This window comes from Pan paniscus, chromosome 20 (genome assembly GCF_029289425.2).
Source record: "Pan paniscus chromosome 20, NHGRI_mPanPan1-v2.0_pri, whole genome shotgun sequence".
Classification (NCBI taxonomy): Eukaryota; Metazoa; Chordata; class Mammalia; order Primates; family Hominidae; genus Pan; species Pan paniscus.
This window is the reverse complement of record NC_073269.2, coordinates 56453242-56476472: the sequence shown is the minus strand read 5'-3', so window position 1 is coordinate 56476472 and position 23231 is coordinate 56453242. Positions and strand designations below refer to the sequence as shown.

Genomic DNA, 23231 nt, shown 5'->3' with positions numbered 1-23231 from the left:
AACCGTGGAACCCAAAGCTTGGGTGAGAGCCTCTGGTTGGCAATGCTGCATGTGTGCAGGCACGCATCAACACTGGGAGGAAGGAGGGCCATCCTGGCAACTCTACTGGGAGAGCACAACTGGAAGACACGCCTGGTCCCTCCTATACCCTGCCCTGTGCACCTCTTTCTTTTGCTGAGTTTAATCTGTGTCCTTTTGCTGTATTAAATCATAACCATGAGAACCAGCTTTTCTGCTCTCTGAGTACTTCTAGTGAATCACTGAACCTAAGTGGTCTTTGGGGCCCCCAGAACTGCGGGTGGGTGGGTGTGTGCAAAGGCCCCACCCACTGAGAATTCATCCAAGCCTTCCACCCAGAGCCCTGTGAAAAGTGGTGCAGTGCCCAGCCAGGGAGGGAGCTCCCCATGGCTAGAGGTAACCAAGCAGAGCGGCACAACTACTGGCCTGGAATGGGCCAAGACTCAAGTCCCAGGGGAGAAGGCTGGACAGGAAGACCCTTCCGAGGCCCTCATATGCCAGGAGCTGGGGCACTGACCCCAGCTTGGCAATCTCGGAAACTCAGGCCCTCTGTGGTTTCAAAGAATCTGTTTTTCCGTTCAAGCAGCAGAGCTGCCGTGGGGATGGTGAATGGCTTCCCTCCCCACGTCCCTTGGCCTCTGTGTGAGCGTCGCCTATTGAGAGGGGTGAGTCCCACCCAGCCCCATCACTCCCCGACAGTCCGCACCTCCTGCTTTATCCGGCTGCAAAGCTCGTAGCGCCACTTGTGTCCTAAACACGTTTACACAGACCTGTCAGTGTCCCCACTGGGCTGCAAGATGACAGGGACAGGAGCTCTCATCCATTTTGTTCCCCTCTGTATCCCCAGGGCACAGAGTGAGCCCTGACCACAGTGTGTGCTCAGTAGGCATTTGCTGAGTGAAGGAATGGACCGATTGCTCAAGCCACATTGGCATCCTCTCTCTAGAAGGCCAGTGAGTTGGGGTGCCCAGTCCTCTGGATACAGGTCCCCCACATGGAGCTCTGGTCTCCTACACAGGGGGCCCACCTGCCCCCATTTGCCTTCCAGGGGCCCGAGTGCTCACCTGTGAGATCTCCAGGCACGGCAACTTGCCCACCTGGGCGCCAGTGAAGCCGTATACGGAGTTGGCGCTCACCTTCAGCGCCAGCTGCCGTCCATCCAGGACCTGGCGCCGCAGGGGGTCTGTCTCCTTGGCCAGCTCGGCCTTGGCCCTGCGAGGGAACACGGGGAAAGCACACTCAGGCGGCACCTGCGCATTGGTCAGGGCTCCTTTCTGGAAGTGAGTGCCATGTACAGTTGGGCGTACTGTGCACTGCACAGAAGCTTCTGGCCAAGGGGGCAAAAGGAAGCTGCCAGGAGGGGATGCCTTGTGCTAATTCATGCACAGCTAAGGGCAGGGTGGCTGGGCAGCCCTGGGGTGTCCCAGTGAGGGACAGGGATTGCCCAGAGGCCCCAACAGGTCTGAGCTCCAAGCAGGCGATCTCCAGGGCTCACCTCTTCCGGGCGCTGAGCAGGTTCTCCAGGATCTGGGGCAGCAGCCCCTTCCGCACTGAGGTCTTCACAAACTCGTCCCCGGTGGGGGTCCTGATGAACTGATCCTCAGTCAGGCTGGGTTGGAAGATGCTGGGGTGACTGCCGGCCACCCTCCTGCTCCAGCCCACCTCTGCCCTACGGTCCTGGCCTTGGCCATGAGCACACGCAGGCCCCTCAAGCACCCCTCCACTCCCCACTATCTCTGGGCCTGTGCCTATGCCCCCCACCAGACTGAGCCCCCCACGGGAAGGCCCAGATGGGCCTCGGGGGACACGTGCTGAATTGGGCACTATACCCCAGTTTCTGCGCAGTCCCGGGCCGAAGGAGCGTGGTGTAGCACAGGTTGTGGGCCATCATGATGGACGGGTACAGCGAGGAGAAGTCCAGGGTGGCGATGGGGACGTCGTAGTACCTGGGAGGGGAGCAGCCGCGGCCGGGAGTCAGGGCTAGGAGTTCCCATGCCGCCCCCTGCCCTGTCTTGTGGCCTCACCCTTTAAAAAAAAAAAAATCATTCATTGGCTGGGAGCAGTGCTCGCTCCTGCAATCCCAGCACATTGGGAGGCTGAGGCAGGAGGATCGCTTGAACTCAGGAGTTTCAGATCAGCCTGGGCAACATGGCAAAATCCTATCTCTACAAAAAAATTTTAAAAATTAGCCAGGTGTGGTGGTGCACGCCTGTGGTCCCAGCTACTCAGGGGCCTGAGGCAGGGGGATTGCTTGAGCCTAGGAGGTGGAGTAAGCCAAGATCATGCCACCGCACTCCACCCTGGGTGACAGAGTGAGACCCTGCGTCAAAAAAAGAAAAAGAAAAAGAAAATATATATATATAATTAATCTACTATTTTATTTTATTTTATTATTATTATTTTTGAGACGGAGTCTCGCTTTGTCACCCAAGCTGGAGTGCAGTGGCGCAATCTCAGCTCACTGCAACCTCCACCTCCTGGGTTCAAGCGATTCTTCTGCCTCAGCCTCCCGAGTAGCTGGCACTACAGGCGCCCGCCACCATGCCCAGCTAATTTCTGTATTTTTAGTAGAGATGGGGTTTCACCATGTTAGCCAGGATGGTCCCAATCTCCTGAACTTGTGATCCGCCCGCCTTGACCTCCCAAAGTGCTGGGATTGATTACAGGGGTGAGCCACCGTGCCTGGCCTATTAATTTATTTTAGGGCCGGGGTGTTGCTCTGTCGCCCAGGCTGGAGGGCAGTGGCGCAATCATCGCTCACTGCAGCCTCCACCTCCTGGGCTCATCATCCTCCCAGCTCAGCCTCCCAAGTAGCTGGGATTACAGGCATGCACCACCACGCCTGGCTAATTTTTAAAAATTTTTTTGGCCGGGCACGGTGGCTCACGCCTATAATCCCAGCACTTTGGGAGGCCGAGGCAGGTGGATCACGAGGTCAGATCGAGACCATCCTGGCTAACACGGTGAAACCCCGTCCCTACTAAAAATGCAAAAAAAAAAAAAAAAAAAAATTAGCCAGGCGTGGTGGTGGGCGCCTGTAGTCCCAGCTGCTGTGGACTGAGGTAGGAGAATGGCGTGAACCCAGGAGGTAAAGCTTGCAGTGAGCTGAGATTGCGCCACTGCACTCCAGCCTGGGTGACAGAGCGAGACTCTGTCTCAAAAAAATAAAAATAAAAATAAATAAAAACAAAAAAATTTTGTGGAGCAGGGGCCTCGCTATGTTGCCCTGGCTGGTCTCAAACTCCTGAGCTCAAGCGATCCTCCCACCTCAGCCTCCCAGAGATTACAGGTAAAAACTGCACCCAGCCTGGGGCCTCACCCTTTGAGGGGCTCGATGACAGTGGCTCCCGTGTAGTCCTCGCCGCCCTCTGACTTCACCACAGGCATCAGCAGCCCCTCGTGCATGGCCTGGGAGGGGAGAAGGTGGGAAATGGAGTGGGTATAGGCGGGGCCGTGCGGATTGGGAGTGGGGAGAAAAAGTGCATCCAGGATGCCATCGCCTGGAGAGGGCCACAGACGTGCCTGGTGGGGGGTGGCGAGGACAAGTCTCGGCTACTGACCTGCCGCAACAGCTGGGATACGACCTTGACCTGCTGGCCACGACTGAGCAGGTAGCTGAGGGGCACGCCAGTGACCCTCGCCATCTCTACGGCATTCACCAGCACCATGAGCCGCTCCAGCAGCCGCAGTGGCAGGTAGGCATCCTTCAGGCAGTACACAGCCAGGCGGCGGCGGGTCTGGTCGTTCCCATTCTGGGGATGGGCACGGATGGGGTCAGGGACCAGGGGTTGGGGGTGGGAGGTGGAGCAGGAGGAGGAAGTGGGGGTCAGGGTGAGGTAGCCTGGGGAGGGCCTGGGAGGTGAGGCGGGCAGGAGGGGCCTCCAAGTTGTCAGGGTCTGGGTGGGGATGGAGGTAGGGTTGGGGGCCAGGGAGTCCACAGGGCCAGAGGGAGGAGGAGGGAGCAGCCTGAAGGCCACCGTGGACCTGTGGTCAGGCCAGGAAAGCAGAGACAAGGTCATAGTGACAGAGGTCACAGGAGTGGAGAGAAATCTGGGGTCAGAGGTCAGGAAAAAGTGGGCGTCAGGTAAGGTCACAGGTCATAACAGCAGGTCAAAGAGTGAGGTCAGACGTGGGGGTGTGAAGTTGAGGTCAGAGGCCGGGGAAGGGTGAGGTGGAGGTCAGAGGTTGGGGTGAGAGGTCAGGGAGGCAGCAGGCACCTGCAGGTCGGTGATGATGCTGTGCTGCACGTCCTCCTTCTGCTCGCCCAGGAAGTGGAAGCTCACGGCATTGAGCGTGTAGGAGCGGAGCTTGTACTCCCGCAGCAGCACCTAGGTGGGTGGGTGGGCTGGTGGGCTGCGGGCCTGGGCAGTGGCCTTCCAAGGACAGCGACACACCCCACCTCCCGCCCATACCTGCAGCATGTCCATCTGCACGCGGCCCACCATGCTGACAACCTTGGTGTCCCGCCGGCCCGTCTGCTTGGACTGGAATGAAGAGTCCCGGATGTTGGAGCGAAGGCCGGCCACACGGCCCAGGAAAGGGAATGTTTGTACCTGAGGAGGAGAGGCAGGGTGTGCAGCAGGCTGCGGGTCCCCGTCACATCAGCCAGAAGAACGGAGATTGAGACCAACCACAACATCCTTATAACAACCCTAGGGGGTCGAGAGCAATCCTGGGGGCAGAAAGACGGTCTGGGGCTGGGTGTGGGTGGCTGGAGACTGGGGAGGGAGTCCGGAGGAAGGACTAAGCTGCAGCCGAGGCTGGGATAGCGAGAGTCAGGGGCCCTGATGGACTGGGGGCCAAGGATGGAGCCCAGTGTCTGCGGGCTGTACCTAGGCAGGAAACAGGAAGAGATTTGGGGACACTGTGAGCAGGCGGCCAGGTGGGGGCAGAGGCAGGAGGCGGCGTGGAGCTGGGCTGAGATGGATGCTGAGGGCGCTGGAGGGCGCCTGGCTGCAGGAGGCCTTGCAGGGTGCTGGGGCCCAGCCTGGGGGAGACTGAGGCCAGAAGAAGCCTGAGCTGGGGCCAGGGCAGAGGGTGAGGGACACCCAGGGAAGGGGAGGAGGAGTACCATGGCCCGGGCATCAGCGCCACGCTGTGGAATGTACACTGGGGGTCCTAAGAGTTTGTTCTGTATTTTAGAATGGATTTTTTCTTGTTTTCTCTTTAATAGAGGCAGGGTCTTGCTATGTTGCCCTGGCTGGTCTTGAACTCCTGGGCTCCATCGATCCTCTCGCCTCGTCCTCCCAAAGTGCTGGGATTACAGGCGTGAGCCACCACACCCAGCCTGTTTTGTTTTTCCATTACCAAGCTGGCCAGACATACAGAAAAGCAGGAAAATAAGGCAATATATCTCATTAAGGGCTGAACCATGTTCTCCCAAAAGATGTTGAAGTCCTAACCCCCGGCACCTCAGAATGTAACCTCATTTGGAAATATGTCTTCGCAGGGGGTCAAGTGAATATGAGGTCACTGGGGTGGGCCCTCACCTCACGACGGTGTCACTACACAAAGAGGACATGTGGGCTAGGTGCACTGGCTCACACCTGTAATCCCAGCACTTTGGGAGGCTGAGGTGGGCAGATCACCTGAGGTGAGGATGGAGACCAGCCTGGCCAACATGATGAAACCTAGTCTCTGCTAAAAAAAACAAAAACAAAAACAAAAATAGGCCAGGCGCGGTGGCTCACGCCTGTAATCCCAGCACTTTGGGAGGCCGAAGTGGGCAGATCACCTGAGATTGGGAGTTCGAGACCAGCCTGGCCAACATGGAGAAACCCTGTCTACTAAAAATACAAAATTAGCCGGGCATGGAAGCGGGTGCCTATAATCCCAGCTACTTGGGAGGCTGAGGCAGGAGAATCACTTGAACCCGGGAGGCGGAGGTTGTGGTGAGCTGAGATCATGCCATTGCACTCCAGCCTGGGCAACAAGAGCGAAATTCCATCTCAAGAAACAATAACAAAAAAGCAAAAATTTGTGGGGCGTGGTGGCGCACGCCTGTAATCCCAGCTACTTGGGAGGCTGAGGCAGGAGAATCGCTTGAACCTGGGAGGCGGAGGTTGCAGTGAGCCTCGATCGTGCCATCGCACTCCAGCCTGGGCGACACAGTGAGACTCTCTCAAAAAAAAAAAAAAAAAAGAAAAAGAAAAGGGGTCGGGCGCAGTAGCTCACGCCTGTAATCCCAACACTTTGGGAGGCCGAGGCAGACGGATCACAAGGTCAGGAGATCAAGACCATCCTCGCTAACACAGTGAAACCCCGTCTCTACTAAAAACACAAAAAATTAGCCAGGCGTGGTGGCGGGCGCCTGTAGTCCCAGCTACTTGGGAGGCTGAGGCAGGAGAATGGCATGAACCTGGGAGGCGGAGCTTGCAGTGAGCCAAGATTGCGCCACTGCACTCCAGCCTGGGTGACAGAGCGAGACTTTGTCTTGGAAAAAAAAAAAAGGGAGGACATGTGGAAACAGACACGCACAGAGAGAAGACGGTGTGAAGAGGCACAGGGGGATGATGGCCGTCTGCAAGCCAAGGAGAGAGGCCATGAACCAGTCCTCCCTTGCAGCCCCCGAAGGAAGCAGGCCCGCTGACACTTTGGTCGTGGACTTTCCAGCCTTCAGGACGGTGAGACAATGACTTTTTGCTGTTTTCAGCCACCTGGTCTGTGGCTCTTTGTTACAGCAACTCGGGCAGAGGAATCCACCCTTACACACACGCAGACTCAAGAAGCACCCGGAATTTGCCCCATCCGTCAACACACTCCCCCCTCCTCCTCAATTATGATTCTTTTCCTTATGCTGATATAACCTAAAGGAAGACTGGGATTCAGTGGCTGCTTCATGGCTTGCTGAACCCCTGCAAGCTTCAGGCCGACCTTGAATGCACAGCCTTCTCTTACTCCACTGTAACGCCCTCCTTGCCTCTGACAAAAGCCACAGTAACTTTTCCGACTTGGAGCAGGGCAGGGCCAGGCCTAGGCTGCCCCTGCAGGCAATCGGCTGAGGCACACAGAGCAAGATGCACCAAGCCATGTGGAGAGGGAGTGGGAAGGAGGCCCAGGGCCCGGAGGCCACACCTGGGGCATCTGAGAGAAGCCTCCCACCTGCCCAGCCCTCACCTTGAGGGTCTGGGCCCGAGAGATGAGGTACGGAAGGTCGAAGTTCTGGATGTTGTAACCGGTGATCACGTCGGGGTCCATGATACGGATGAAGGTGGACCAGGCCTGGGGGTGGGAGCACATTGGGTCACCCTGGTGGTTGCCCTGCCTCGGATTCCCCTACTTCCAGAATGTTCTAGAACCCCAGCCACCCCTGAAAATCCTGCAGAACCCAGAGGGGAAGTGCTCAAGCCTAAGTGCACAGGGGCCCACCCAGACCCACAGACACCCACCCAGACCCACAGACATGGGCGTCGCAGCACCCAGGAGCTGATGGCTCAGGACGTGGAGGCTTGCGGGGACCCCGGGAAATGGTGTGGGGTGTGGAGTGAGAGCTACCTGCAGCAGGTCCTCCTCCTTCTCGTAGCTCTGCACCTTGGCACCCAGGATGGGGGCACAGGGCCGCAGGGTGAGCGCCAGGCGTAGGAAGGGCTCCGGCTCCCCCCAGCGCAGGCCCAGCGAGCAGATCTGGATGACAGGGTCCCGCTCAGGCTCAGGGAAGATGCCTGCGAGGCAGGAGGATGCAGGCGCCTGACTCCTGCCCCTCACTCCCAACACAGCAGGGAGGCTGCACCTCCCATCTCCCCAGGGCTATCCCCACTGCCTGCCGGCCCTACGTGGCTCACCCTGGCTCCTGCTCTGCTCTCACCTCCAGGCCGTCTCCACACCCTCTGCGCTCACTCCATCTGGCCACATGGGCTGGGGTGCTCCTGCCCCGGCACCTTCATGCTTGCCATTCCCTCCACCGGACCTGCCTTTCCGACCCCCCACTTGGCACATCAATGAGGCAGGCAGGAGCCCGGGCCCGGGGACAGACCTTTGCGGCCAGCGCACTCGATATCGAAGCTCAGCACGCGCAAGGGCGCAATGCGCTGCCACGGCCCTTCCGGTGGGTGACTGACCACGTCAGACCACAGCACGTCCGCCTCCAGCTGGCACTGCGTAGCCTGTGGGCATGGGTGGGTCAGCGGTGGCAGCAGGGTACCAGCTCCCCACCCCGCCCTGCCCTGGGAAGCCCTGCACCTTCTCCTTCAGCCTCAGGGCGTATTTCCCGGCTGGGAGCTCCAGCCAGTTGCAGCCGACGATGTCCGTGTCCACCATGAACCTGGAAGGGGCTGGGGGTCAGTGGACAGGGGCTGCCCGAGGGTGGGGACAGAGGCTGGAGAAGTGAGGCAGAGGCCGTACCGGATCTCAAAGTCGACGTTGGCCTCGTAGGGCGCGAAGCTGGGCGTGCCCAGCCCTGCCACACGGATGCCCTGTTCCAGGAGACGGCGGGCCGGGGCCACGAGGCGTGGCAGTGCCACGGTGATGCGCAGGAACGGGGAGGGGCCATGCCCGTGGTACCCAAACATGCCTGTGGATGGAAGAAGCTGGGACCAGCCAATGGCCTCCCGAGGGGACCCCCCAACCCGCTGATCCTGGGGGAGCACTCACTCTCTCGGGAGCACAGTTCCATGGCCAGCACGGCCGGCCCAGTCAGCTCCTTCCCCCCGCGATTGTCCCGGCTGATGGCCAAGTTCAGCTCCCGCTGCAGGTCACCCATGTGCTCGGGCCCGAAACCTGGTGTGGGAGGGATGATCAGAGGTGCAGGGGGCTCCAGTGGCTCAGGGAGGGGCTGGGTAGGGGCCACTCACCAGGGGGCGCTGGGGTGTAGAAGTAGGGAGCGAAGCCGTGGATGTGGCAGCAGACAGAGAACCCCTCATCGGTGACCCCGAAGGCGCGGAGCACAGGCACGGAGCCACGGGATGGTGGGGGCCCCCCAGGCACAGGCTGCGCTGGGCCTGTGGGGTCACAGGGTAAGACAGCGGCCATGCCTCTCAGGGTCCTCCAAGGTGTGCCTCCACAGCCTCGAAATACCTTGGGGCCTGCAGCCTGGGGCACTCCTGCCCCTGTACTGTTCCCTGTGTCCATTTCAGCCTCCGCCCTGGTTCCCATCTCCAGCCTCATCCCCCAGGATCCATTCTCCACAGCACAACTACAGAGAGGCCCTTCTTTTTTATTACAAGATAAAAACAACTGGCCATGCACAGTGACTCACACCTGTGATTCCAGTGCTTTGTGAGGCCAAGGCGGGAGGATCGCTAGAGCCCAGGACTTTGAGACCAGCCTGGGCAACAGAGCAAGACCCAGTCTCAAAAAAAAGAAAAAAAAAAAAAAAATATATATATATATATATATACACATATACACACACACACACATATGTACAAATAAATATATTTGTCTCTACAAAATATATTAATATATGTTATACATAAATATATAATATATAAAGAATATATCATATATATATCTCTTATATTTCAACCACCTCCCAGGTTGAAAGGATTCTTGTGCCTCAGCCACCTGAACAGCTGAGATTACAGGCCCATGCCACCACACCTGGCTAATTTTTTGAATTTTTAGTAGAGACGGGGTTTCACCATGTTGGCCAGGCTGGTCTTGAACTCCTGACCTCAAGTGATCAGCCTGCCTCAGCCTCCAAAAGTGAGCCACCATGCCGGGCCCAAAAGTATATTTTTAAAAGTTAGCCAGGCCGGGCGCGGTGGCTCAAGCCTGTAATCCCAGCACTTTGGGAGGCTGAGGCGGGCGGATCACGAGGTCAGGAGATCAAGACCATCCTGGCTAAAACGGTGAAACCCCATCTCTACTAAAAATACAAAAAAATAGCCAGGAGTGGGGGCGGGTGCCTGTAGTCCCAGCAACTCGGGAGGCTGAGGCAGGAGAATGGCGTGAACCTGGGAGGCGGAGCTTGCAGTGAGCCGAGATCGCGCCACTGCACTCCAGCCTAGGTGACAGAGTAAGACTCCGTCTCAAAAAAAAAAAAAAAGTTAGCCAGACATTGTGGTGCACACCTGTAGTCCTAGCTACTCCGAGGCTGAGGTGGGAGGATCACTTGAGCCCTGGAGATTGAGGTTACAGTGAACCATGATTGTGCCACTGCTCTCCAGCCTGGGTGACAGAGGGAGACTCTGTCTCAAAAAAAAAAAAAAAAAAAGGCGGGGCACAGTTACTCACTCCTGTAATCCCAGCACTTTGGGAGGCCAAGGTCGGCAGATCACCTGAGGTTAGGAGTTTGAAACCAGCCTGGCCAACATGGCGAAACCCTGTCTCTACTAAAAATACAAAAATTAGCCGGGCGTGATGGCGGGCGCCTGTAATTCCAGCTACTTGGGAGGCTGAGGAAGAAGGATCACTCGAACCCAGGAGGCGGAGGTTACAGTGAGCCAAGAGTGTGCCACTGCACTCCAGCCTGGGCAACAGAAGCGAGACTCCATCTTAAAAAAAAAAAAAAAAAAAAAATTATTGGCCAGGTGCACTCCAGCCTGGGCAACAGAGGAAAATCTTGTCTCAAAAAAAAAAAAAAAAAATCTTGTAAAAAGTCAAATTGGGCTGGCACAATGGCTCACACCTGTAATCTAAGCACTTTGGGAGGCCAAGGCGGGTGGATCACTTGAGGTCAGGAGTTCAAGACCAGCCTAGCCAACTTGGCAAAAGCCCATCTCCACTAAAAATACAAAAATTAGCCAGGCATGGTGGTGTGCACCTGTAATCCCAGCTACTTGGGAGGCTGAGGCAGGAGAATCACTTGAACCCAGGAGGCAGAGGTTGCAGTGAGCCGAGATCACGCCACTGCACTCCAGCCTGGGCAACAGGGCAAGACTCCATCTCAAAAAAAAGAAGTCAAATTGACTTTTGGTTTATGTGTCTGGTGTTATGAATTTTAAGGCACAGAGGTCCTTGCACAGGCTGCAGCCACTACGTATGCAAAACAGCTCAACGCTCCAAGCACCTCCCTCAAGCTGACCCTGTGTCACCTTCGCTTCGCACTCCACAACCCCTGGCACCCACTGGTCTGTTCTGTCACTACAGCTCTATGGCAACCAGAGGGGCAGAGCCAGAGGGGCTGACCTGGCCCGGCCTCTGCCCCAGGAGCACAGGGCCAGAGGGGCTGACCTGGCCCGGCCTCTGCCCCAGGAGCGCAGGGCCCCAGCACTCACCCATAACCCCTAAACTCACCCACATAATGGTCAATCTCCAACTGTTGGAAGATGAGGGGCTCTGTCTGGGGGTCCAGGGCTGGTGGTGTGGGCCGAAGCCAGCGAGGATCTATGGCTGATGGTGGGACCTGCCCTGGTGGGGGAAGGGAAGGAAGTGGAGTACATGGAGTCATGGTCTTCCCCGGCCAGGATGGCATGTGGTTCTGAAAGGAGCCAGGCAGAGGTGGTGGTCTGGGTCAGGCAGGAAACTTGGAAGAGAATGGGGGTCAAGGGTCAGGGCCAGAATCACTGTAGGCCACACAGGCTGCATGGGGTGGAAGGGCAGTCCTTTGTAGGATTCAAAATTGGCCAGAGTGGGGTCACAGGTCAGCTTTGCAGCTGAATCTTGGACCAAAGGCAAGACCAGGGGCAATGGGTTGGGCAGCAGGAGCCTCCAACTCCAAGCCTTACCATCTGCAACCCCCTCCAGGACTGACTGCAGCTCCTCCTCCTCCTGCTCCTGCAGCCTGTGTTCTGCCTCCATCTCCTCCATCAGTGCCAGGTCCTCCTCGAATTGGGATGGCCGAGGTGCGTCATCATCATCCCAGAGGCCCCCACGGGCCCGCTTTGGGGGCACCCCGGGCCCTGGGCCTGGCCGCCGCTTGCCATCCATCCTGCTGGGCAAGTTGGAGCTTGGTGGAGGTTCTGACCGGAGACACCTCTTACCCTGTCTCCATGGCATCCCATGCACCCACCATGACCATGAGCCTTTTCCTACTCTGGACTGGCTGTACTAACATAGCTCTCTGCACCCTGCAGGCAGTGGGGTGGGAGCACATTCCAGACACTCAATTGTTAGCTACTGCAGCAGCAGCCCCGTCGACTCCCTGACCCTCTCTCCCATCACACTAGGTCCTTAGCACATCTCTTGCTTTTTTTTTTTTTTTTTTTGAGATGGAATTGTGCTCTTGTCACCCAGGCTGGAGTGCAATGGCATGATCTCGGCTCACTGCAAGCTCTACCTCCCAGGTTCAAGCGATTCTCCCCTCAGCCTCCCGAGTAGCTGGGATTACAGGCACCCACCACCACACCCAGCTAATTTTTGTGTTTTGAGTAGAGACGGGGATTTGCCATGTTGGCCAGGCTGGTCTCGAACTCCTGACCTCAGGTGATCCACTCGCCTCAGCCTCCCAAAGTGCTGAGATTACAGGCGTGAGTCTCCGTGCCCGGCCTTGGCACATCTCTTTATTTTCCATAAACCTCTGTCTCCGATACCTCGCCTACCAACCATCCATCTGCCCAGGCCATCTGCCATTGAAATGACAAAAACTGCAATTACTTTTGCACCAACCTAAATACTTTGAAATAATCTCAAATGCCTAGAACTCCTGTATGCCCTTCCCCAGGCTCCCCGGTGGTCAGCGTGTCGTGTGTGTGCTCTCTCACCGCCTCTCTCTGCCCTCCCACATGTGCGGTATGCACACCATATTGTTACTTCTTTTCCTGAGTAATTTGAGAGTTCCTTGCAGATCCCATACCCCTCCACATGTTAGCACGTAGTGCCTAAGAATAAGGAATTCCTTTCACCGAGCACAGTACGATACAATCTAGGACATTTAACACTGACTCAAGGTTGATATAAAATAAAGGGCACCTTTCCCAATTTCTCCAACTGTCTCCAAAATGCCGTTTATAGTAACCCGCTTTCTCCCCGAGTCCAGGACCCACAGTAGCAAACAAAACACAACACAAACCACATACAGACTGCTACTTATATATATTTGTGTTTTCTTTTTCTTTCTTTTAAAGACATAATCAGGGCCGGGTGCGATGGCTCATGCCTGTAATCCCAGCACTTTGGGAGGCCAAGGTGGGCGGATCACGAGGTCAGGAGTTCGAGACCAGCCTGACCAACATGGCGAAACCCCATCTCCACTAAAAATACAAAAATTAGCAGGTGAGGTAGCAGGCGCCTGTAATCCCAGCTACTCAGGAGGCTGAGACAGGAGAATTGCTTGAACCTGGGAGGCGGAGGTTGCAGTGAGCCGAGATCGTGCATTGCACTCCAGCCTGGGCCACAGAGCAAGACTCCGTCTCAGAAAAAAAAAAAAAAAAAAAAAGACAGAATCTCACTCTTGTTGCCCAGGCTGGAGTACAGTGGCACAATCTCGATTCACTGCAACTTCCGCTTCCCGGGACCCAGTTCAAGCAATTCTCCTGCCTCAGCCTCCCGAGTAGCTGGGATTACAAGCACGCGCCACCATGCCCAGCTAATTTTTGTATTTTTAGTAGAGATTGGGTTTCACCATGTTGGCCAGGCTGGTCTTGAACTCCTGACCTCAAGTGATCCACCTGCCTTGGCCTCCCAAAGTGCTGAGATTTCAGGCGTGAGCCACCAAGCCTGGCCTGTGTTTTCTTTTTTTTTTTTTTGAGATGGAGTCTCGCTCTGTCACCCAGGCTGGAGTGCAGTGGTGCGATCTTGGCTGCAACCTCCGCCTCCCAGGTTCAAGAGATTCTCCTGCCTCAGCCTCCTGAGTAGCTGGGATCACAGGTGCCCACCACCATGCCTGGCTAATTTTTGTATTTTAGTAGAGACAGGGTTTCGCCATGTTGGCCATCCTGGTCTTGAACTCCTGACCTCAGGTGATCCACCTGCCTCGGCCTCCCAAAGTGCCGGGATTACAGGCGTAAGCCACCAAGCCTGGCCTGTGTTTTCTTAATTACAACCTATAAAAGATTATTTTGGAGGCTGGGAGCAGTGGCTCACACCTGTAATCCCAGCACTTTAGGAGGCAGGTGAATCATGAGGTCAGGAGATCGAGACCATCCTGGCTAACATGGTGAAACCCCGTCTCTACTAAAAAAATACAAAAAAATTAGCCGGGCATGGTGATGGGCGCCTGTAGTCCCAGCTACTCATGAGGCTGAGGCAGGAGAATGGTGTGAACCCAGGAGGCAGAGCATGCAGTGAGCTGAGATTGCACCACTGCACTCTAGCCTGGGCAACAGAGCGAGACTCCATCTCAAAAAAAATATATATATATATATTATTTTGGGGGTGTATTTTGACAAGATATACAATATCCTTGACAAGATATACAATATCTTTGACAAGATATACAATATACAAGATATACAATATAAAAGTTGACTAGAGTTAGGCACGGTGGCCCACGCTGTAATCCCAGCACTTTGGGAAGCTGAGGCGGGTGGATCACTTGAGGTCAGGAGTTCGAGACCAGCCTGGTCAACATGGTGAAACCCTATCTTTAATAAAAATACAAAAAAATTAGCTGGGTGTGGCGGTACACACCTGTAATTATGGCTACTCGGGAGGCCGAGGCAGGAGAATCACTTGAACCCGAGAGGTGGAGGTTGCAGTGAGCCGAGATCATGCCACTGCACTTTAGCCTGGGCAACACAGCAATATTCTGTCTCAAAAAAAAAAAAACAAAAAAACCACCACCACCACCAACAAATAAAACCCAAACAAACAAACAAAAAAACAACCACAACAAAAAAGTTCACTGGGCATAGTGGCTTATGCCTGTAATCTCAGCACTTTGGGAGGCCAAGGTGGGAAGATCGCTTGAGCCCAGGAGTTTAAGACTGGACTGGACAAGATGGCAATACCCCGTCTCAAAAAAAAAAAAAAAAAAAGTATATATCCTCTGGTTGATTAGACAAGGTTATATGCAGGTTAAACTTAAGTGGGTGACTTTATTGTGGTTCAATAAGAATATTCTAAGGAGATACACACTCAAGTATTTAGGAGTAAATGGCCATAATGTCTGCAAGGTATTCGGAATTCTTTGTAAAAAGTGAGTGTACGTATACAGAGAGAAGGGAGATAAGAAACATGCATGCAAATCATAAATAGGACAGAATGTTGAAACAGGTGATCTGGGCAAAGGGCGTGCAGGTGTTCTTTACACTATTTTTTTTTTTTTTGGAGACGGAGTCTCCCTCTGTCTCCCAGGCTGGAGTGCGGTGGCGTGATCTCAGCTCACTGCAAGCTCCGCCTCCCGGGTTCACGCCATTCTCCTGCCTCAGCCTCCTGAGTAGCTGGGACTACAGGCGTCCGCCACTGCGCCCGCCTAATTTTTTTGTATTTTTAGTAGAGACGAGGTTTCACTGTGGTCTCAATCTGCTGACCTCGTGATCCGCCCGCCTCGGCCTCCCGAAGTGCTGGGATTATAGGTGTGAGCCACCGCGCCCGGCCTACACTATTTATTCTTTCAACCTTCCTGTTAATTTGAAATTGTCAGAGAAAGAAGTTTTTAAAAAGTACCTGTACCCAGCTGGGCGCAGTGGCTCGCACCTATAATCCCAGCACTTTGAGAGGCTGAGGCGGGTGGATCACTTGAGGTCAGGAGTTTGAGACCAGCCTTATCAACATGGTGAAACCCTGTCTCTACTAAAAAAAAAAACCAAAATTAGCTGGGCATGGTGGCGCACACCTGGAACCCCAGCTACTTGGGAGGCTGAGGCAGGAGAATCCCTTGAACCTGGGAGGTAGAGGTTGCAGTGAGCCAAGACTGTGCCATTGCACTCCAGCCTGGGCAACAAGAGTGAAATTCTGTCTCAAAAAACAAACAAACAAAAACAAAGTACTTGTCCCCCAGGGTCCAGGCTGAGACAGAGGGGATTACTGGAACCTAGGGCAGATCCTAGATGCGGCTGGGAGAGGCAGGTGAGCAGGTCAGCTGTCTATCCCTGGATCTCATAACGGTTGCCCCATATCCAGTCCTCATTTTGCCTTTTTATTTTACTTATTTTTTTTTTAGACGGAGTCTCACTCTGTCACACAGGCTGGAATGCAGTGGCTGATCTCGGCTCACTGCAACCTTCGCCTCCTGGCTTCAAGCGATTCTCCTGCCTCAGCCTCCCGAGTAGCTGGGATTACAGGCGTCCACCATCATACCCGCTAAATTTTTTTTGTATTTTTAGTAGAGATGGGGTTTCACTATGTTGGCCAGGCTGGTGTCGAACTCCTGACCTCAGATGATCCGCCCGCCTCAGCCTCCCAAAGTGCTGGGATTATGGGTGTGAGCCACCGCGCCCGGCTTTGCTTTGCTTTTTTGCAATAGAACACACCCCTCCAACCCTGCGTGTCCGGAGTGGCCACAGGCTGCCCAGCCAAAGGCTACATTTCCCAGTGTGCGCCGCCAGGAGGGCCACGTGACTAAGTTCTCCCTCCAGGAATGAGAGTGATCATGAGGTGTGCAGCTACTGGGTAATCCTCCCCGTCACAGTGGCTGGAACATGGATGTAGTGGGAGAGCCAACCACAAGGACAGGGACAACACTGGGCTCCCCAACAACCTTCCAGAGCAAAGCTGTCTGCCAACCCTGCACACTTGCCTATCTTCCAAAGCGTTATGTGGAGAAATCAATTTGTATCTTTCTTGGGCCACTGTGTTTTGGGGGCTCCTTGGTACAACAGCTTAGACCTGAAATAAGCATGGAAAAATTCTGAACTGATGGAGTATATGTTAGAAATGTTCAGGGAGGTTCATAACAGACACTCAGCATTAGAGAGGGGCCAGCTCCTGACAGACATGCAACACGGATGAATCTTGAAAGCAGGCTGTGCAGAAGCCAAACACAAAGTGCACACTGGGGGAATGAGGAGTGACTGCTTACGGAGTATGGGGTTTTCTGTAGGGGTGAGGAAATGTTTTGAAACTAGACAGAGGTAATGGTTGTACAACACTGTGAACGTACCAACTGAATTCTTTGCTTTATTATTACTTTCTCTCTTTATTGAGACAGGATCTCACTCTGTTGCCCAGGCTAGAGTGCAGTGGCATGATCTCAGCTCACTGCAGCCTTGACCTCCCGGGCTCAGGTGATCCTCCCACCTTGGCCTCCTGAGTAGTTATGAAGACAGATGCGTGCCACCATGCCTAGCCAATTGTTTTTTGGTAAAGACGGGTTTTGCCATGTTGCTGAGGCTGGTCTGAAACCCCTGGGCTCAAGTGATCTGCCTGCCTTGGCCTCCCCAAAGTGCTGGGATTACAGGCATGAACCACCACGCCCAGTCATTGTTTGCTTTAAAATGGCTAATTTTACCTCCATAAAAATTGTACGATACCATTTAGACAAAGTTGTAGAATACACTAAAGTGATCTACAGTGCTAGAAATCAGACTAGTGGCTGCTCCTAGGGTAGGAGAGACTGGGAAGGGTATGAGGGGGTTTCTGGGGTGATAAAACACACTATACAGCTGACTGTACACTGGAGACCTGGGCATGGCATGCCATGTAAATGACACCTCAATTATAAACATAAAAGTTTGGAGGCTCAATTCCACATCTAGGGACGTACGCTGTAGATATATTATCACATAAGAAAAACTGCATTTATAAGGTTATTTCCGGAAGCATCGTTTGAAATCCCCAAGGACTGGAAACCACCTAACTGTCCTCCCCCAGGGGGCTATTTAAATATGTTAAGTCCGTTCAATGGAATACTATGCAACTGTGTAAAGGAACAAGGAAGCTCTTTGTGTACTGATAGGGAAGGTTCTCAAAGAGGCATTGTTCAGTAGATAAAGCAAGATGCACAGTGGTGCACTCACAATTTTATCTTTTGTGTTGAAAAAAAATGTCTAAGAAAACGTTTACCCTGATTCTAGTCATTAAGAAACAAACAGCCTGGGTGCAGTGGCTCACGCCTGTAATCCCAGCATTTTGGGAGGCCAAGGAGGGTGGATCACTTGAGGTCAAGAGTTCCAGACCAGCCTGACCAACATGGTGAAACCCCATCTCTACTAAAATACAAAAATTAGCCAGGCGTGGTGGTGGGTGCCTGTAATACCAGCTACTTGGGAGGCTGAGGCAGGAGAATCACTTGAACCTGGGAGGCAGAGGTTGCAGTGAGCTGCGATCACGCCACTGCGCTCCAGCCTGGGTGACAGAGCAAGACTTTGTCTCAAAACAAAACAAGAAAAAGAAACAAACGAATCCAAAGTGAAGGGTGACAACACTGGTCTGTAATCTTTAAAACTGTCGATGTCATGAAAAAGTAAGTTGCCTGGGCTAGGAGGCTCACGTCTGTAATCCCAACACTTTGGGAGGCTGAGGTGGGATGATCACTTGAGGCCAGGAGTTAGAAACTAGCCTAGGCAACATGGTGAGACTCCATTTCTACAAAAAATTAAAAATTAGTCAATCTCTACAAAAAATTAAAAATTACTTAAGCATGGTGGTGCATACCTACAGTCCCAGCTACTTGGGAGACTGAGGTGGGAGGATCACTTGAACCTGGGAGGTGAAGGCTGCAGTGAACCATGACTGCACCACTGCAATACAGTCTGGGCAAGAGAGCAAGACATGTCTTAAAAAATGAAAAAGTTGCCATGACAATGTGTGTTATCCTAGGTTAGAACTTGGATTAAAAAAGTAAAATGATGGGCCAGGTGCAGTGGCTCACGCCTGTAATCCTAGCACTTTGGGAGGCTGAGGCAGGTCGATCACCTGAGGTCAGGAGATTAAGACCAGCCTGGCCAACGTGGTGAAAACCCCGTCTATACTAAAAAAATACAAAAATTAGCTTGTCATGGTGGCAGGCGCCTATAATCCCAGCTACTTGGGAGGCTGAGGCAGGAGAATCGCTTGAACCTGGGAGGCGGAGGTTGCAGTGAGCCAAGATTGCGCCATTGCACTCCAGCCTGGGCAACGAGAGCGGCGGGTGGGGGGAAGACCTCTCCCTCTCCCTCCCCCTCCCTCTCCCCCCTCTCGGTCTCCCTCTGATGCCGAGCTGAGGCTGGACTGTGCAGCCGCCATCTCGGCTCACGGCAACCTCCCTGCCTGATTCTCCTGCCTCAGCCTGCCGAGTGCCTGGGATTGCAGGCGCGCACCGCCACGCCTGACTGGTTTTTGTATTTTTTGGTGGAGACGGGGTTTCGCCGTGTTGGCCGGGCTGGTCTCCAGCTCCTGACTGCGAGTGATCTGCCCGCCTGGGCCTCCCGAGGTGCCGGGATTGCAGACGGAGTCTCGCTCACTCAGTGCTCAATGGTGCCCAGGCTGGAGTGCAGTGGCGTGATCTCGGCTCGCTACAACCTCCACCTCCCAGCCGCCTGCCTTGGCCTCCCAAAGTGCCGAGATTGCAGCCTCTGCCTGGCCGCCACCCCGTCTGGGAAGTGAGGAGCATCTCTGCCTGGCCGCCCAGTCTGGGAAGTGAAGAGCGCCTCTTCCCAGCCGCTATCCTGTCTAGGAAGTGAGGAGCGTCTCTGCCCGGCTGCTCATCGTCTGAGATGTGGGGAGCGCCTCTGCCCCGACGCCCCGTCTGGGATGTGAGGAGCGCGTCTGCCCGGCCGCGACCCCGTCTGGGATCTGAGGAGTGTCTCTGCCCGACCGCCACCCCGTCTGGGAGGTGAGGAGCATCTCTGCCCAGCCACCCCATCTGAGAAGTGAGGAGCCCCTCCGCCCGGCAGCCGCCCTGTCCAGGAGGTGGGGGGCAGCCCCCGCCCGGCCAGCCGCCCCGTCCGGGAGGTGGGGGGCGCCTCTGCCCAGCTGCCCCGTCTGGGAAGTCAGGAGCCCCTCTGCCCGGCCGCCACCCCGTCTGGGAGGTGTACCCAGCAGCTCATTGAGAACGGGCCATGATGACGATGGCGGTTTTGTCGAATAGAAGAGGGGGAAACGGGAAAGGAAAGAGAGATCAGATTGTTGCTGTGTGTAGAAAGAAGTAGACATAGGAGACTCCATTTTGTTCTGTACTAAGAAAAATTCTGCCTTGGGATGCTGTTAATCTATGGCCTTACCCCCAACCCCGTGCTCTCTGAAACATGTGCTGTGTCCACTCAGGGTTAAATGGATTAAGGGCGGTGCAAGATGTGCTTTGTTAAACAGATGCTTGAAGGCAGCATGCTCCTTAAGAGTCATCACCACTCCCTAATCTCAAGTACCCAGGGACACAAACACTGCGGAAGGCCACAGGGCCCTCTGCCTAGGAAAACCAGAGACCTTTGTTCACTTGTTTATCTGCTGACTTTCCCTCCACTATTGTCCTATGACCCTGCCAAATCCCCCTCTCCAAGAAACACCCAAGAATGATCAATAAATACTAAAAATTAAAAAAAAAAAAATAGTTCTCAAGAATAACTAGAATGTGCTAGGAATGCAATATCCTGAGATAAGGAGGGACTGGCTGAAACAGCCCAGGCTCTGTTCCAGTCCCTCCTAGAAACAGGATGTCCTTCATCATTTTAGCCCAACATGTCATGTTGCCTCCAGAATATAAAACCCAAGATGGTCTGCTTTCCAGGTTCAAATGGGGTACACACAAATGAGACTGAATCCTCCCGGGGCAACTTTCCTGAGTCTCGGGAGATTGGCTCACAATGAATCCTATGCTTCGGTTTTCCCTTGTTGCCTAGCTGTAAATAATAAATTCACTTCATGTAACTTGAAAAAAAAAAAAAGAAAAGAAAAGAAAAAAAGAAATTATTGGCCAGGCGCAGTGGCTCACACCTGTAATCCCAACACTATGGGAGGCTGAGGTGGGTGGATCACCTGAGGTCAGGAGTTTGAGACCAGCCTGGCCAACATGGTGAAACCCTGTCTCTACTAAAAATATAAAAATTAGCCAGGCGTGGTGGCAGGCACCTGTAATCCTAGCTACTTGGGAGGCTGAGGCAGGAGGATTGATTGAACCTGGGAGGCGGAGGTTGCAGTGAGCCAAGATCGCACCACTGCACTCCAGCCTGGGTGACAATGAGGCTCTGTTTCAAAAAAGAAAAAAAAAACAAACAAAAAAAACAGTCTGGACATGGTGGCTCACGCCTGTAATCCTAGCACTTTGGGAGCCCAAGGCGGGCGGATCACCTGAGGTCAGGGGTTCGAGACCAGCCTGGCCAAAATGAAACCCCGTCTCTACAAAAAATACAAAAAAATTAGCCGGGCGTGGTGGTGCATGCCTGTAATTTCAGCTATTCGGGAGGCTGAGGCAAGAGAATGGCTTGAACCCAGGAGGCAGAGGTTGCAGTGAGCCGAGATAGTGCCACTGCACTCCAGCCTGGGCGATAGAGCAAGACTCAGTCTTGGAAAAAAAAAAAAAAAGAAGAAATTATTTATAGCCTTGAAGAATATTACAGGGACACGTGGCAGATCTAAATAAGAATCATCTATTCAATAACGTCACTGTCTCATGTTAAACTGCATGATGATGACAACGACACTGTAGTTCTGCAGGCGGACATCCCTGTTCTTAAGAGCTGACTGCTGGAGGCCAGGTACGGTGGCTCACGGCTGTAATCCCAGGACATTTGGAGGCCGAGGCAGGGGGATTGCTTGAGCCCAGGAGTTTGAGATCAGCCTAGGCAACATGGTGACACCCTGTCTCTATAAACAATATAAAAATTAGCAGGGTGTGGTGGCACACACCTTTAGTCCCAGCTACTCGAGAGGCTGAGGATCAGCTGAGCCTGGGGAGGTCGAGGCTGCAGTGAGCCGTGACCACCCCACTGCACTACAACCTGCATGACAGAGTAAAATACTGTACCAAAAAAAAAAAAGAGGCCAGGTGGGGTGGCTCATGCCTGTAATCCCAGCACTCTGGGAGGCAGAGGCACATAGATCATAAGGTCAGGAGTTCAAGAGCAGCCTGGCAAAGATGGTGAAACCCCATCTTTACTAAAAATACAAAAATTAGCCAGATGTGGTGGTGTGCGCCTGTAGTCCCAGCTACTCAGGAAGCTGCAATAGGAGAATCGCTTGAACCTGGGAGGCAGAGGTTGCAGTGAGCCAAGGTCGCACCACTGTACTCCAGCCTGGGTGACAGAGCAAGACTCCGTCTCAAAAAAAAAAAAAAAAAAAAAAAAGAGTTAACTGCTGGAGTTTTCAGAGGTGAAGTATCATGATGACCACAACTTTCAAATAGTTCAGCCAAAGAAAGGACAAAAGGTACAGGTATATGCATGTGCTTGGGTAAAGCAAATGAGGTGTCATGCCAACAGCCAGTGAATCTAGGCAAAGGGCCGTGGCTGTTCACTGTACTCAATTTGTACCTTCTCTGCAGGTTTGAAACTTTTCAAAATATTAAGGGGGAAATATATAAAATGAAAATAGTAACAAATTTACAAGGTGGGCAGAAGAGTATGTAGAAATCTTTTTGCTTTTAATGCAGGGAGTATGTAGACGTCTTTTTTATTGTAATGCAGGGCATATGTATAAATCTATTTGCTTTTAATGCATCATTCTACAAGGAGAGCTAAGAAACTGGTTTCCTGGGGGACAGGGTAGAAGACTTCATTTGCTAACTGCTTTATTGAGCTATAATTCACATACTATACAATTCACCCATTTAAAGTATATATAGTTCAATGGTATTTAGTATGTTCAGAGTTAGGCAACCATCACCACAGTCAATTTTAGAACTCTCTCATCACCCCAAAAAGCCTAAATCCTTTAGCTCTCTCCCTGCATTCAGCCCATCTGCCCCCACCCCTGGCAGCCACTCATCTAACTTTCTGTCTCCATGGATCTGCCTATTCTGGGCATTTCCTATAAATGGGATCTTGGAATATGCAGCCTCTTGTGTCTGGCTGCTTTCTCTGAATGTGTTCATCGCTCATGTGTGTGGCGGCCTTTCGTCAGTGCTGTGTCCCTTTTTTGCTGAGTACTTTTCCGCTGTATGGCTAGAACACGTCTGACGTATCCCTTCATCAGTGTATGGACATGAGGGTTGCTTCCACCTTTTGTGAGTGGTGCAGCTGTGAGCGTGTGCAGGGGGTTTTGTGTGAGGAAGACTTTGACTGCGTTTGTGCTCTTTGGGTGACAACCGCGTACATGTGTGACTTACAGGAAGAAGCAAGCGTCGTTAGTGGCTCTGGCTTCGGGTTGTGCAAGTAGCCAGGAGAGGGACAGGGAGTGATGATCTGCGGGGAGAGACCCGGGTGGGACAGAGGAAGTGCAGGGGCTTGTGGGAGCCCAGAGTCAGTGCTGAAGCTGGAGGAGGAAGGAAGGAGCCGACTGGCTGCCCTTGGTCAGTTGGCTGTGGCTGCGGGGGTGCGGTGGGAGGGACGGTGTCAGCAGGGGCAAAACCTGGGCTCTTGTTAGTGGAGGCACAGCAGCAT

General features: G+C 53.6%; 1 protein-coding gene across 5 annotated transcripts in view; it reads right to left on the bottom strand.

Moving 5' to 3' along the window:
- The window catches only part of POLD1 (DNA polymerase delta 1, catalytic subunit), a 33987-nt gene that overhangs the window by 7280 nt on the left and 3476 nt on the right, over positions 1 to 23231 (bottom strand). For 2 of the 5 annotated variants that reach the window (XR_008622052.2, XM_003813619.5), the window contains exons 2-17: positions 11625 to 11827; positions 11194 to 11307; positions 8808 to 8954; positions 8608 to 8733; positions 8359 to 8527; positions 8197 to 8278; positions 7991 to 8120; positions 7513 to 7679; positions 7135 to 7239; positions 4431 to 4571; positions 4236 to 4346; positions 3579 to 3770; positions 3338 to 3426; positions 1848 to 1964; positions 1514 to 1627; positions 1083 to 1230 (exon numbers count right to left, since the gene is read on the bottom strand). Coding sequence is in view for 4 of the 5 variants with exons in the window: in XM_003813619.5 (XP_003813667.1) it covers positions 1083 to 1230; positions 1514 to 1627; positions 1848 to 1964; positions 3338 to 3426; positions 3579 to 3770; positions 4236 to 4346; positions 4431 to 4571; positions 7135 to 7239; positions 7513 to 7679; positions 7991 to 8120; positions 8197 to 8278; positions 8359 to 8527; positions 8608 to 8733; positions 8808 to 8954; positions 11194 to 11307; positions 11625 to 11826 (2154 nt within the window). In the remaining variant the exon portion in view is untranslated. Of the gene's footprint in view, positions 1 to 1082; positions 1231 to 1513; positions 1628 to 1847; positions 1965 to 3337; positions 3427 to 3578; positions 3771 to 4235; positions 4347 to 4430; positions 4572 to 7134; positions 7240 to 7512; positions 7680 to 7990; positions 8121 to 8196; positions 8279 to 8358; positions 8528 to 8607; positions 8734 to 8807; positions 8955 to 11193; positions 11308 to 11624; positions 11831 to 12316; positions 12462 to 15444; positions 16159 to 23231 lie in introns of those variants that run through there. The other 3 variants (XM_055103371.2, XM_055103372.2, XM_008966141.4) reach the window with 3 other exon arrangements.